This window comes from Castor canadensis, chromosome 8 (assembly GCF_047511655.1).
Source record: "Castor canadensis chromosome 8, mCasCan1.hap1v2, whole genome shotgun sequence".
Classification (NCBI taxonomy): Eukaryota; Metazoa; Chordata; class Mammalia; order Rodentia; family Castoridae; genus Castor; species Castor canadensis.
In genome coordinates this window covers 87,730,360-87,745,197 of record NC_133393.1, presented here as the reverse complement: position 1 = coordinate 87,745,197, position 14,838 = coordinate 87,730,360, and the positions used below count along the sequence as shown (strand labels likewise).

General features: G+C 37.1%; 1 protein-coding gene across 9 annotated transcripts in view; it reads left to right on the top strand.

The window, feature by feature from the left end:
- Window positions 1-14,089, top strand: part of Tfcp2 (transcription factor CP2) — a 70,518-nt gene extending 56,429 nt beyond the window's left edge. For 5 of the 9 annotated variants that reach the window (XM_074083388.1, XM_074083387.1, XM_074083382.1 and 2 more), the window contains 5 exons: window positions 7,071-7,161; window positions 9,088-9,212; window positions 9,610-9,752; window positions 12,223-12,274; window positions 13,364-14,089. In XM_074083388.1, the coding sequence (XP_073939489.1) occupies window positions 7,071-7,161; window positions 9,088-9,212; window positions 9,610-9,752; window positions 12,223-12,274; window positions 13,364-13,401 (449 nt within the window). In that variant the 3' untranslated portion in view covers window positions 13,402-14,089. Of the gene's footprint in view, window positions 1-7,070; window positions 7,162-9,087; window positions 9,213-9,609; window positions 9,753-12,222; window positions 12,275-13,363 lie in introns of those variants that run through there. The other 4 variants (XM_074083384.1, XM_074083389.1, XM_074083386.1 and 1 more) reach the window with 2 other exon arrangements.
- The last annotated feature ends 749 nt before the right edge of the window (window positions 14,090-14,838 follow it).

Here is a 14,838-nt window from a genome sequence, read left to right as displayed (position 1 = left end):
TGCTGCAATAAACATGGGTGTGCAGGAGCCTCTGGAGTAACCTGTGTCACAGCCTTTTGGGTATAACCCCAAGAGTGGTGTTGCTGGATCAAATGGTAGATCTATGTCTAGCTTTTAAGTAGCCTCCAAATTTTTTTCCAGAGTGGTTGTACTAGTTTACATTCCCACCAACAGTGTAAGAGGGTTCCTTTTTTCCCACATCCTCGCCAACACCTGTTGTTGGTGGTGTTGCTAATGATGGCTATTCTAACAGGGGTGAGGTGGAATCTTAGTGTGGTTTTAATTTGCATTTCCTTTATTGCTAGAGATGGTGAGCATTTTTTCATGTGTTTCATTTGAATTTCTTCTTTTGAGAAAGTTCTGTTTAGTTCACTTGCCCATTTCTTTATTGGTTCATTAGTTTTGGGAGAATTTAGTTTTTTAAGTTCCCCATATATTCTGGTTATCAGTCCTTTGATGTGTAGTTGGCAAATATTTTATCCCACTCTGTGGGTGTTCTCTTCAGTTTAGAGACCATTTCTTTTGATGAACAGAAGCTTTTTAGCTTTATGAGGTCCCATTTATCTATGTTATCTCTTAGTTGCTGTGCTGCTGGGGTTCCATTGAGAAAGTTCTTACCTATACCTACTAAGTCCAGAGTATTTCCTACTCTTTCCTGTATCAAATTTAGAGTTTGGGGTCTGATATTAAGATCCTTGATCCATTTTGAGTTAATCTTGGTATAGGGTGATATACATGGATCTAGTTTCAGTTTTTTTTGCAGACTGCTAACCAGTTTTCCCAGCAGTTTTTGTTGAAGAGGCTGCTATTTCTCCATCGTATATTTTTAGCTCCTTTGTCAAAGACAAGTTGGTTATAGTTGTGTGGCTTCATATCTGGGTCCTCTATTCTTTCCACTGGTCTTCATGTCTGTTTTTGTGCCAGTACCATGCTGTTTTTATTGTTATTGCTTTGTAATATAGTTTGAAGTCAGGTATTGTGATACCTCCTGCATTGTTCTTTTGACTGAGTATTGCCTTGGCTATTCGTGGCCTCTTGTGTTCCCATATAAATTTAACGGTAGATTTTTTCAATCTCTTTAATGAATGTCATTGGAATTTTGATGGGAATTGCATTAAACATGTAGATTACTTTTGGGAGTATCGACATTTTTACTATGTTGATTTTACCAATCCATGAACATGGGAGATCTCTCCACTTTCTATAGTCTTCCTCATTCTCTTTTCAGAAGTGTATAGTTTTCCTTGTAGAGGTCTTTCACATCTTTTGTTAGGTTTACACCTAGGTATTTGATTTTGTTTGAGGCTATTGTAAATGGAATTGTTTTCATACATTCTTTTTCAGTTTGCTTATTGTTAGTGTATAGAAATGCTAATGATTTTTCTTTGTTGATTTTATATCCTGCTACCTTGCTATAGCTATGGATGATTTCTAGAAGCTTCTAAGTAGAGCTTTTTGGGTCTTTAAGGTATAGGATCATGTCGTCTGCAAATAGGGATATTTTGACAATTTCTTTACCTATTTGTATTCCTTTTATTCCTTCTTCTTGCCTAATTGCTCTGGCTAGGAATTCCAGTACTATGTTGAATAGGAGTGGAGATAGTGGGCATCCTTGTCTGGTTCCTGATTTTAGAGGGAATGGTTTCAGTTTTTCTCCATTAAGTATATTGCTGGCTGTAGGTTTGTCATATATAGCTTTTATAATGTTGAGATACTTTCCTTTTATTCCTAGTTTTCTTAGAGCTTTTATCATGAAATGATGATGGATCTTATCAAAGGCTTTTTCTGCATCTATTGAGATGATCAAGTGGTTTTTTTCTTTGCTTCTGTTAATGTGGTTTATTACATTTATTGATTTTCATATGTTGAACCACCCCTGCATCCCTGGGATGAAGCCTACTTGGTCGTGGTGAATAATCTTTTTGATGTGTTGTTGAATTCGGTTTGCCATTATTTTGTTGAGGATTTTTGCATCAATGTTCATTAAGGAGATTGGCCTATAGTTCTCCTTTTTGGAGGTGTCTTTGCCTGGTTTTGGGATAAGTGTAATACTGGCTTCATAAAATGTGTTCGGCAGTTTTCCTTCCCTTTCTATTTTGTGGAACAGTTTAAGGAGGGTTGGTATCAGTTCTTCTTTAAAGATCTAATAGAATTCAGCAGAGAATCCATCAGGTCCTGGACTTTTCTTTTTGGGGAGACTCTTGATTGCTGCTTCAATTTCATTTTGTGTTATAGGTCTATTCAGGTGATTAATTTCCTCTTGGTTCAGTTTTGGATGATCATATGTATCTAGAAATCTGTCGATTTCTTTAAGATTTTCAAATTTATTTGAGTATAGGTTCTCAACGTAGTCTCTGATGATTTCCTGGACTTCCATGGTGTTTGTTGTTATTTCCCCTTTTGCATTCCTGATTCTACTAATTTGGGTTTTTTCTCTCCTCATTTTAATCAGGTTTGCCAGGGGTCTATCGATCTTGTTTATTTTTTCAAAGAACCAACTTTTTGTTTCATTAATTCTTTGTATGGTTTTTTGGTTTCTATTTCGTTGATTTCAGCTCTTATTTTTATTATTTCTCTCCTTCTATTTGTTTTGGGATTTGCTTGTTCTTGTTTTTCTAGGAGTTTGAGATGTATCATTAGGTCATTGATTTGGGATCTTTCAGTCTTTTTAATATATGCACTCATGGCTATAAAGTTTCCACTCAGGACTGCCTTTGCTGTGTCCCATAGGTTCTGGTAGGTTGTGTTTTCATCTTCATTGACTTCCAGGAACTTTTTAATTTTCTCTTTTATTTCATCGATGATCCATTCTTCATTAAGTAATGAGTTATTTAGTTTCCAGCTGTTTGCATGTTTTTTGTCTTTACTTTTGTTGTTGAGTTCTACTTTTACTGCATTATGATCAGAGAGTATGCACGGTATAATTTCTATTTTCTTATATTTGCTGAGGCTTGCTTTGTGCCCTAGGATATGATCTATTTTGGAGAAGGTTCCATGGGCTTCTGAGAAGAATGTATATTGTGTAGAGGTTGGATGAAATGTTCTGTAGACATCAAGTAGGTCCATTTGATCTATTGCATATTTTAGATGTTGGATTTCTTACTGATTTTTTGTTTAGATGACTTATCTATTGATGATAATCGGGTGTTAAAGTCTCCCACAACCACTGTGTTGGCGTTTATATATGCTTTTAGGTCTTTCAGGGTATGTTTGATGAAATTGGGTGCATTGACATTGGTGCTTACAGGTTGATGATTATTATTTCCTTTTGGTCTATTTCCCCTTTTATTAGTATGGAATGACCTTCTTTATCTCGTTTGATCAATGTAGGTTTGAAGTCTACTTTGTCAGAGATAAGTATTGCTACTCCTGCCTGTTTTCAGGGGCCATTGGCTTGGTAAATCTTCTTCCAGCCTTTCATCCTAAGCCTATGCTTATTTCTGTTGGTGAGGTGGGCCTCCTGTAAGCAACAAATTGTTGGATCTTCCTTTTTAATCCATTTTGTCAAGCGGTGCCTTTTGATGGGTGAATTAAGTCCATTAACATTAATCGTTAGTACTGATAGGTATGTGGTGATTCCTGTCATTTAGTTGTCTTAGTTGTTTGAAGGTTTGAATGGGTGTACCTAAGTTGAGGTTACTCTCTACTTTCTTGCTTTTTCTTTTCCTGTGGTTTGGTGCTGCCTGTCTTTCCATGGTTAAGTTGGGTTTCACTTTCTGTGTGCAGAAGCCCTTGCAGAATCTTTTGTAGTGGTGGCTTTGTGGTCACATATTGGTTTAGTTTCTGCTTATCATGGAAGACTTTTATTGCTCCATCTATTTTGAATGATAGTTTTGCTGGGTAGAGTATCCTGGGATTGAAGTTATTTTCATTAAGTGCCCAGAAGATCTCACTCCATGCTCTTCTTGCTTTTAATGTTTCTGTTGAGAAGTCTGCTGTGATTGATGGGTTTACCTTTGTATGTTATTTGTTTTTTCTCTCCTAGTCTTCAATATTCTTTCCCTAGTTTCTGAACTTGTTGTTTTAATGATGATATGTCGTGGGGTAGTTCTGTTTTGATCTGGTCTGTTTGGTGTCCTGGAGGCCTCTTGCATCTGTATGGGAATATCTTTCTTTAGATTTGGGAAATTTTCTGTTATTATTTTGTTGAATATATTACGCATTCCTTTCGCTTGCACCTCTTCTCCTTCTTTGATGCCCATGTTTCTCAAGTTTGGTCTTTTGATGGAGTCGGTGAGTTCTGGCATTTTCTTTTCACAGGTCTTGAGTTGTTTAATTAATAGTTCTTCAGTTTTTCCTTTAATTACCATTTCATCTTCACGTTCTGAGATTCTGTCTTCTGTTTGTTCTATTCTGCTGGATTGGCCTTCCGTTTTGTTTTGCAGTTCTGTTTTCTTTTTTCTGAGGTTTTCCATATCCAGTGTGGTTTCCTGTTTAATGTTGTCAATTTTTGTCCTGAGTTCATTTATCTGTTTATTCATCGTGTTCTCTGTTTCACTTTGGTGTTTATACAGTGCTTCTATGGTTTCCTTTATTTCTTCTTTTGCTTTTTCAAATTCTCTACTTTTGTTGTCTTGGAATTTCTTGAGTGTCTCCTGTACATTTTGGTTGACCCTCTCCAGTATCATCTCTATAAAATTCTCATTGAGTACCTGTAGTATGTCTTCTTTTAAATTATTCTTGGGTTCTTTGGCATAGTTTATCTTCCTTTTGTTGGAGTCTGGATCTGAGTATCTGTTTTCTTCATTCCCCTCTGGTTCCTGTACTAATTTTTTGCTGTGGAGAAACTGGTTTCCCTTTTTTTTCCTGTCTTCCCATCATTGTCTTTGGTGTTGTTACTGTCCCTGTTCTGTGTGAAATTAAGTATTTTCTAGCTTGTAATAATAACAATGGTAATATTTAGAATGGAAGGGTGAGCTGAGATGGAAAGCAAGAAGTTAAAGAAAGGGGGAAAACAAATACATAGACTGGAGGGAGAAAACAGAACAAGGTATCAGACAAGAAAGTTTCAAAGGTATAAACAGGGAGTGTTAGTGTACTAATTGACAGTAAGCTGAACAGACATTAGAGAGACAGAGAGAATTGAAAATCAAAAATAAAAAAAATAAAGATAAGAATAAAAATAAAAAATAAATGAAAGAAATATCTATATATAAAAATGAATTAAAATAAGATGAAAAATAGAAAATTAAAAAAAAATACAAAAAACCAAAAACCTCCAAGTTCAAATGCAATGAAGTTTCAGTCTTAATAATTTGGGTGTCAGTCTCAGTCTCCAATCCTGGAGATGGTGCCTCAGATGTTGTTCTGTAGTTGTCTCATCAAAGGGGACGCATAAAGTAGAACAAAACTACACACACACACACACACACACACACACACACACACACACAAACCCACCAAGTGTCCCAAGTTCAAATGCAATCCAGTTTCAGTAAGTTTTTCAGCATGCAGGTGTAATTCGGTTGTTCTCTCATCAAAGGTAGGGAGAAAAAGAAAAAAAAGAGTCTTGAGACAGTTCTGAGAGTGGTATCTGCAGCTGTGGCTTGCCTGACCGCTGCTGTCAGTCTGCTGTTGCTGGTGGCGTTATTTATGCAGATCTCTGGGGTGAGCTTAGCACTCACCTGGCCCTGCAGGCTTTGATTACTCGGAGTTCTCCTGTGCGGGAGCCTCTGCTACAAGCTTTCCCCTTTCCAAGCACACTGGGAAAGGTGACACTGCACCCGCGTTGTCAGGCCTGCATGTTTATTTACAGTTCATATGGGAGGTGGGTCTTCCCCCCTCTCCTGTGGACTTTTCCTCCCACCGCCACTTTCACAAGCTTTCCTGCTCCTGCTTACTGGGCGGTGCTGCTGCTCCTGCCAGCTGCCATGTTTGTTTACAGTTTATGTGGGAAGTGGGTCTTCCCTCCTCTCCTGTGGAGTTTTCCCCCCTCCTCCACTCTCACAAGCTTTCCTGCTCCTGGTTGCTGGGCGCATGCCCCCGCTCCCTCCCGAGCCTCTCTGGGCTGCCCGGCTTGTTTATTTACAGTCCCGGGAAGGATTCCCTTCCCCCAATCTTCAGCGCTCAGGGCGCCCCACCCTCTTTCCCACGTGTCTTTATTGTTCTTGTTGCTTATTGCTCAGTTTCTCTTTTTTCCCCGGGTGGAGGTCAGTCTGTCCAGGGGGCTATGCTGCTGTGGCCCAGGCTTGTCTGTGGGAGTACCGTGGTACCGCAAAGCTCACCTGGTCTGCGTCTTCCCAAGCAGTCTGGGCACGGGCGACTGGCAGCCCCAGGGCCCTCCTGGTTTCTCTGTTTAACGTGAAGTGGAGATTCTCTGCACCGGCTGGAGGTGTGGAGGGGTCAAAGTTATGCCTCTTCTCAGTGATTATGCCTGCAAAGTGTGTCTCCAGCATTTCTCCAAGATTTCACTATGGGAGGCTCGCTTTCTGCTTCCTCCCTCTAGCCGCCATCTTGGAATCTCACCCGTGCAACACATTTTAAAATGTGCCTTCCATATAATATTTTATCGAAAGGTTGAAATTTCCTCCTTGATATCACAATATTGTATTTTATTTATATAATCTATTTTTATTCAGCACCTTCAGTGGTAGTAGGAATACACAAGTGGATCAGGCATACTTCTTGATCAGAGAACTCATTCATAATCTAGTATAAAAAAAAATCAAAATAAAACCCCAGTGGATAAGTGCTCCAACAAAAGTGTGTATGAAGTGAGATGTTCAGGGAGGGTCTTATGTTAGGGAAAGTGTACTACATGTGAGGTGAATCTTGAGTGATAAAGAGAGGAGTCTTGGTCAGATAGTAGGTATTTCATACAGGAAGAACAGTGGTCATTCAGCACCATCCATCTAATGGAAAGAATAAGGTTAAGTGAAGAAGTTAGTTGGATGACAATTGAGACATTAGAGGAGGCAGGGGCCAGGGCATGAAGGGTCTTATGTTCCATGCAAAAGAGTATGAACTGTAACATAGTGGTGCTGAGGTGTCATTGTAATGGAGCCCATTTTAATAGTCATTAATGAAGAGGATCTTTGCCTTTATCACCAATTTGCTTACATTCATTCCAGGTGCAGATTTATTAAAACTAACTAGAGATGATGTGATCCAAATCTGTGGCCCTGCGGATGGAATCAGACTTTTTAATGCATTAAAAGGCCGGTATGTAATTACTGTTAAAATTTCAATGAGGTTGAATAAGTGAATTTCTTCACAATACTCTGTACAGCTAAATATATCTTCTCATTTCATTTTTTTTTTCTTTTTTTGGTGGTACTGGGGTTTGAACTCAGGCCTCACACTTGCTAGAAAGGCACTCTTACCTATTGAGCCACTCCACCAGCCCTAAATATGTCTTCTTTAAAAAAAGGCAGAAGTAAGATTGAAGGTATAGAATAGTCAGAATATGGTCAGGAAAGAACTCTCTGAGGAGGGGGTATTAAAGCTGAGTTATGGGAACTGTGAAGCTGTAGAGTCATATGAGGAAAAACATTCTGGGCAGAGGGAACAATAGGTGCAAAGGTTCCTCGTCAATATCAACTGGGGGAGAGTTCATTCTAAAGTCAGGTGAGAGAGAATTCCTTATATGCCTGCTTGCAAATGTTACTTGTCTTAAAGAGTAATTTGTAATCCTTTTGAGATTTACAATATTTGTGTGTGTGTGTGTGTGTGTGTGTGTGTGTGTGTGTGTGTGTGTGTGGTGCTGGGCATGAAACCCAGGGCATTGTGTGTATGCAAGGCAAGAATTCTACTAAGCTCCACCACCAGCCCCAAGATTTACCATGTTATTTGTTTGTTTGTTTGTTTGTTTATTTATTAATGAAAGGTTGGGTCTTAAGCCCCAGACTGGCTTTGAACTCTTCATCCTCTGTGCTGGGATTGGGGATTGGGGAGTGGCTCAACTGGTAGAGCACTTGCCTAGCAAGCACAAAGCCTTGAGTTCAAACCCTAGTACCACCAAAGTGAAAAAACAAAATCTATTGCCTAAATGCTGAGATTGCAGGCATGTACTACCACATACCTGGATAAGATTTACGATTTTAAATAAATAGTAATATTGCTGAAAAAAAATATACAGGTCAGTGGCAAATATACAGGTCAGACCAAATAGTAAAACAAATTGTGAAGGAGTTTTATTTGGATACTTCATAAGAGAAATTGAATTGGATTGACTATAGTTTTAGAAAACTTTTAGGAAAGAGATGAAATTCTCTTTTTTTTTGACTTGGGGAAAAAAAAAATCTTTTAAAAGCTGGGGATGTAGCCCAGTGGTAGAGTATTTGCCTAACATGCCCAAGGCCCTGGGTTTGATCCTTAGCATTGCAAAAACAATTTCAATATAATGGGAAATAGAAGCAAGAATTTAAAGTTTAAGAATGTGTCTTTCCTTTTTAAGTGTATTTAAGAAGCACCCTTTAGAAATAATGAATAGATGACTAGATCAAGAAGTAATTAAGAATTTGACTAGAAAGTAAGAGGAAACAGATATGGGCATGCCGAGTGGCTCAAGTGGTAGAGCACCTGCCTAGCAAGTGCAAGGACCTGAGTTCAAACTCTAGTACTGCCAAAAAAAGAAGAGAAAAAAAAAGCAAGGGAAATAAGTTTCTCCAGTTTGTTGTATTAGCATTTTTAAGTAAAAAAAATCTCTTGAACCTAACCCATAAAATAGTGATGCGTATATTTAGTGTAATTCTAACCTATACACCAAAGCCCACACACTCAAATGACTACAAGAGTAACATAAGTAATATAAAGGAATAAGGTTTTCCTAAAGAATGCATACAACATGTAAGAAGACGATTGTTTTCCTGTGAGAATGAGGATCCCAGATTGCACATACATCTAAGTTTTCAAAAAAAGCCAAAGTTTCAAGGTTTAGATTATGCCTCTTGTTGGAGCTAATTCACCTTAAATAAACATTAAAAAACTGTCACTGGGGAGCTAATGAAACATAAACAAATTACATTTGGATCATGAACCAGCAATTTTCAAATGCTGTTCTGTACTAGTAACATAGACATGTTCTCTCTTAAAATGTGCTTGCCATAAAAAATATGAGTGACAGCCCTTTTTTTCTTCCCCGATTAGGATGGTACGTCCAAGGCTAACCATCTACGTCTGTCAGGAATCATTGCAGTTAAGGGAACAGCAGCAGCAGCAGCAGCAACCACAACAGAAACATGAGGATGGAGACTCAAATGGTACTTTCTTCGGTAGGTTGTTCTGGGCAGACTAGAACAAATACGAAAGGTGAAAAAATGACTTACAAGCATGTGTGGTAGGAATTTATCAAATTGATTCAGCATTTGCTAGAAGTAATGATAATTACTCATATTTGTTGAGCTCCTAATATATGCCAGGTGCTATTCCCAATACTTTTTACATGCTTTAGTTTTTACAACTAATAATTTTTATTATAGATTTTATTGCCATCACCAACATTTACATAAAGAAAATGAGGAGTAGGGATGTTAAATAACTTGCCCTAGGTTGCATAGCAAAAGAGTAGCTGAGCCAAGAGTGAACCCAAGAAGTCTGATTTCTGAGTCTTACAAAGAAAAGTGAACATTCAGAGAACCTTTGTGCTAACTGCTGTTCCCCCTTTTGCAGTGTATCATGCCATCTATTTAGAAGAACTGACAGCTGTTGAATTGACAGAAAAAATTGCTCAGCTTTTCAGCATTTCTCCTCGCCAGATCAGCCAGATTTATAAACAGGGACCCACAGGAATCCACGTGCTCATCAGTGATGAGGTACATATTTCAATACAGTTGAATTAACAGATGATAATTTGTTAGGGCATGTAGCAAGAGCAAAATCAGGTCTACTGGGGCAGAACTGTTTTGTAGGCCAGAGGTTTCAAACTTTTTTTTTTTTTTTAATTTTCGTCATTTTTTTAAATTTTCGTTATTTTTAAGAGACAGGCTCTTGCTATGTTGTCTGGGCTGGCTCTGAATTCCTGGGCTCAAGAGAGATCCTTCTGCCTCAGCTCCTGAATAGCTGGGACTGTAGGCATGTACTACCATGCCTGGTTCAGACTTTTTTGCTTGCTTACTAACTTCTAAACAAATTTTTAAAAACTATATATATCCCTTTGCACATTTTTAGGTTGACTTAAAATTGTTTTAGGTTAAAGTAGTTGTAAAATATTTCCCATTTGGGGGAAAAAAGTTGTAAAAGATGTCTTTCCTGGGCATATATATTACATTTAAGAATTAGAAAGGGAAAAAAAAAAAGAAATAAAAAAAAGAAAGTAAAATAAAAATTAGAAGGTTATGTCCCTATTCTAATTGCATTCTACATAACCTAAATATAAGAGTTACTTTTTTTCTCAGTACTGGGATTGAAATTGCAAGAGTGATTTAATACAAATATTATCCAATTTAAAAAAAAAAGTGACTATGCTTTTCTTTATGAGTTAGAATTTTTGTATCATTCCTGTTTTTTTTGAAACTCATATATACATTCACTTCTCCTATAGACTTTTTTTTTTTTTCTTTAAACAGAGGCTCACTATACAATCCAAACTGGCCTTGAACCTGACATTCTTTTGCTTTGGCCTCCTGTGTGCTAGGATTACAGGCATGTACCACCATGTCTGACTCCCATAAACTTTTAGCATACATTTTTATTTTTCACCATCTTCTTGAATATCCTACCATTACTTTGAAACAGAAATTTGTTTTAATCAAGAAGTTGAAAAACTATTTCTTAATAGAATAGTCATTATAATTATATAACTGATTAAAAATAATACTTATATCATGTCTTAATAAGTAATTATTATATTAAACATTAAGAAAAGGGCTAGGTATAGCTCAGTAGTACAACACATGTTTAGCATGCACAAAGCTCTGGGTTTAATACTCAACACCTAAAAAAGAGAAAAAGAAAAAAGATTATTACTCATCTATTAATGAGGTCAATGGGATTGTTCCATTCCTTACCCCCATCCTAGCACGTGATTAATTTGTAGGTGAGTACTGCCTATTCATAACAAAAATGACACAGAGTTCAGCATCAATTCCATCCTCTTTTTTCGCCCCTAGGTATGAGTTCTGTGGAACCTAATTCACCTAAATTAATAGATAGGAATGGATAGAGTTTTGTTATAATGACATCATTGGATTTTGTGTGTGTGTGTGTGTGTTTTTTAGCTTCTGGGTTATATACTAAAAATTACATAGTGATGTTACCAAAAATTATTTTGAGTCATCTATCATTTGGCCATTTGTGATTAGGTCACTCTTTAATTAAAAAGCATGTGATTCATAGAAGAGTTTGTTACCCTGTTATTAGAGTTCACCTTTGTAGCTCCATTTTGGCACTAAGGCTTTTATACCCCAGGGCAGGGCACCTTAGTAGGAGTCTATCTTCTTTCTTTTATTTCTATTTTTTAAATTTTTTATGTTGCTGGGGATCAAACCCAGGCCTTGTGCGTGATAGGCAGGTACTCTCCCCCTGAGCTACATCTTCATCCCTTACTAGGATTCTACAATTGTGAAACTTAGGCATTTAGTTTATATAAAGGGAAATGTGGTTGAGAGGAGAAAGTGGGAAAGGAAAACTAAATAGATTTTAGGAAATAATAGATGTGGAAGTTGAAGACTTAGAAGTCTTTATATCTCTTTCTAAGTCTCAGGGTTAATCCAGGGAAGCGCATATTCTACTTTGTTTTTGTTTTTGTTTTGATAAGGTCTCACTATGTAGCCCAGGCTAGTTGAACTCTTGATCCTCTTGTCTCAGCCTCCTGAATGCTGGGATTACAGGTGTGTACCACTATGTCTGGTGTATATTCTGCTTTTAAAACCACTGTTATAGATGGCTCAGTTTTTAAAATTTCAAAATCAAACACAGGGGAAAAAAGAAAAACAAAAATAGGCTTGTAAAGCAGACTTTTGAAAATTTGGGGGAAAATATTTATGATTCTATAGGAATTCATGAAATACTCGTGGCTGTAAAGCCTCTCATAGATGTGGAGTAGTTCTAAGAAACACAGAAGGGTTATTTTTTACTTAAAGCTAATGTAATGAAAACCCCCCTAGTCAAATAAATGCAGCAAGAGCTGGAGGTGTGGCTCAAGTGGTAGAGTGCCTGCTTAGTGAGTGCAAGGCCCTGAGTTCAAACCTCATCCCACCAAAAAAGTAAAACAAATAAATACATAAGCAAATGCAGCAAACCAAAGTTTTTAATAATCAGCAATTTTTTAAAAAATTTTTTCAGATGATACAGAACTTTCAGGAAGAAGCCTGTTTTATTCTGGACACAATGAAAGGTAATAAAACAGTAAGACAAATATCTTTTTGTAAGGAGCTTAAAAACTTCTTTCAGGCTGGGGGCATAGCACAGTGGTAGAGTGTGTGCTTACTATGCATAAAGCTAATGTATTCCCTGCACCAAAAACAACAACAAAAAGCTCTTTGTGTATTTTGCTTCCTTTTTTTGTTGTTGTTGTTTTCAGAGACAGTGTTTCTCCATGTATCCCAGAATGGCCTCAAACTCACCATTCTCCTGCCTCAGCTTCTGAGTACAGGATTACAGGTGGTTATAAGTATGTACCACCATAACCAGCACCATATTCTATGAGAAGAGAGAAATAGGGAAGCAACCATATGTGTGATAGAGAAAGTGGTGTTATTAGAGATTGTTCCTTGTGTGAATTGGCTTCTTGCCATGGTCGGAGTAAGGGCTGGTGGAATGGCTTAAGTAGTAGAGTGCCTGCCTAGCAAGCCGGAGGCTCTGAGTTCAAATACCAGTACTGCCAAAAAAAAGAAAAATGCCAGTCAGAGTAGACAAAGAAAAACTGATGATGTCATTCTCTTCCATCTTCTATTGACAAATGAGGAAAGCAAGGCATGTTGTTTTTATAATATACATTTATTATAGATGCTCCTTGACTTACGGTGAGTTCACATCCTGATAAGCTCAACATAGTTGAAGAATACCAAAAATTGAAAATGCATTTAATACACCTAACTTATCAAGCATTATTGCTTAACAACACAGTACATTGTAGGGTATTAGTGTTTTGCCCTGGTGATTTTGTGGCTGACTGCAGACTGTGGCTCACTGACACTGCCCACATAACAAGGGTATCAAACTGCATGTTGCTACCCCAGGAATAGTTTAAAATTCAAAGTACAGTTGTATATGACTTTTGTACGATTGTAAAGTTAAAAATCATAAATGGAGTACTTGTAAGTCAGGAACTGTCTGTATAAGTATTCTGTGTTAATAAGTATTCTGTTCTTTGTCTTGCTCTGACTTTTTAATTCTCTCTTACAAGGACTTTAACATAGTTTTTTTTTCTCCTATTGTGTTTTATGGATGACTAAAGATTATTTCTCTGTCTCTCTTTTTACAGCAGAAACCAATGATAGCTATCATATTATACTAAAGTAGTAGTGGGGCATTCCACACTCAAGTGGCTGCCCTTCACCTCTTGAAAACTGTGCTCTAGAAGGAGACGTGAATGGAGATTGAAGGTCTGCAGGAACCAGACTCATCTGACTGTGGGGGAGGAGGGAATCCAGGCCCTTGAGGCAGAATCTCCACCCTCTTTGTTGGCCTAAATACCGCAGCACACACAGATTACTGCCCAACATGCAGTTCTGCAGCAGCGTTTTTAGTTAAACTTCTGGCCCCTGTTGTTGAATATAAGTAGGAACTCCATGTCTGTTAGGGTTATGTAGGGCATAGTGATGATGAAATTGTGTGATGTTTAATGGAAAGATGTTGAATTCTGTGATACGAAGCCTTGTAATTTTTCTAACATAAAAGTGATCATCTATATTCGTAAGATGAGGTCCTCAATCTCTTTTGCATCAAGTATATTTTCATCTCTGCTTTTTTGCTACAATTGGTCCCTGACAACTTCATCAACAAAGAGAAATACAGATAGAATTTTTCTTTGATTCGCCTATAATACTACAACTAATAGGAATTTTGGCTAATGTTTATTGAACCAGGCAGTGTGTTAAATTCTCTAAATGGATTATCTTGCTTAATTATCTTAATAACCCTATATGAAGTAAGCACTAACTAAAGATGAGGAAATCACATAGTACCTATGTAGCTTGCTAAATAACAAGCAGTTCACAAGCAGTGATGCCAAATCCAAATCCAGGCTGCCTGACCCTTATTATTTGCCATCCAATACCACCAACCCCACATGTATAGCCTGTGCTCATCATTGTTTCTTACTGTGGCTTTTTTTAGGGGAACTTAGGCACTGAAACAGAAAAACCACGTTTCACTAATGATAAACAAATCAAGAACTGTAAAATAATGACAACATGGTTTTTAAGTATTATCACTTATCAAAATCACAGAATTTGAGGTGGTAAAAACTTTAGATTATATTAGCTCCCAAACTTTGTTGTTCTTGAGTGACATTCTTAAGTTATTTATTTATAAATGAGTTAGGTAATCCCTACGTTCCTGACTCTGCATCTTCTCTTGGTATAGGAAGTTCTTTTACTCATGTAGTGTTCTTTTATATAAGCTTTACAAGAAATCCGTTCCTTCCCATTCACACTCTTAACATATTTTTGTTATTCCTTATAAATGATTGTGTGTGTGTGTGTGTGTGTTATGCTCCTGCACATGCAAAAGTGTTTTTTCACATGTAAAGTTTTATCCAGAAATCTCCTTATTGATTACATTGAGATGAACAAAGATAATGTTAAGAGATTCTGTATTGAATTTAGATTTGTTTGTTTGTGTGTGTTTTTAAAGCATTTGATAAAGTTTGAAATGTTTTTAATACAGAGATTTTTGTTCATTAAAATCAACCTAAAACATATTGTCATTTCTCTTGGTTTGAAACAAGTTGAAAAC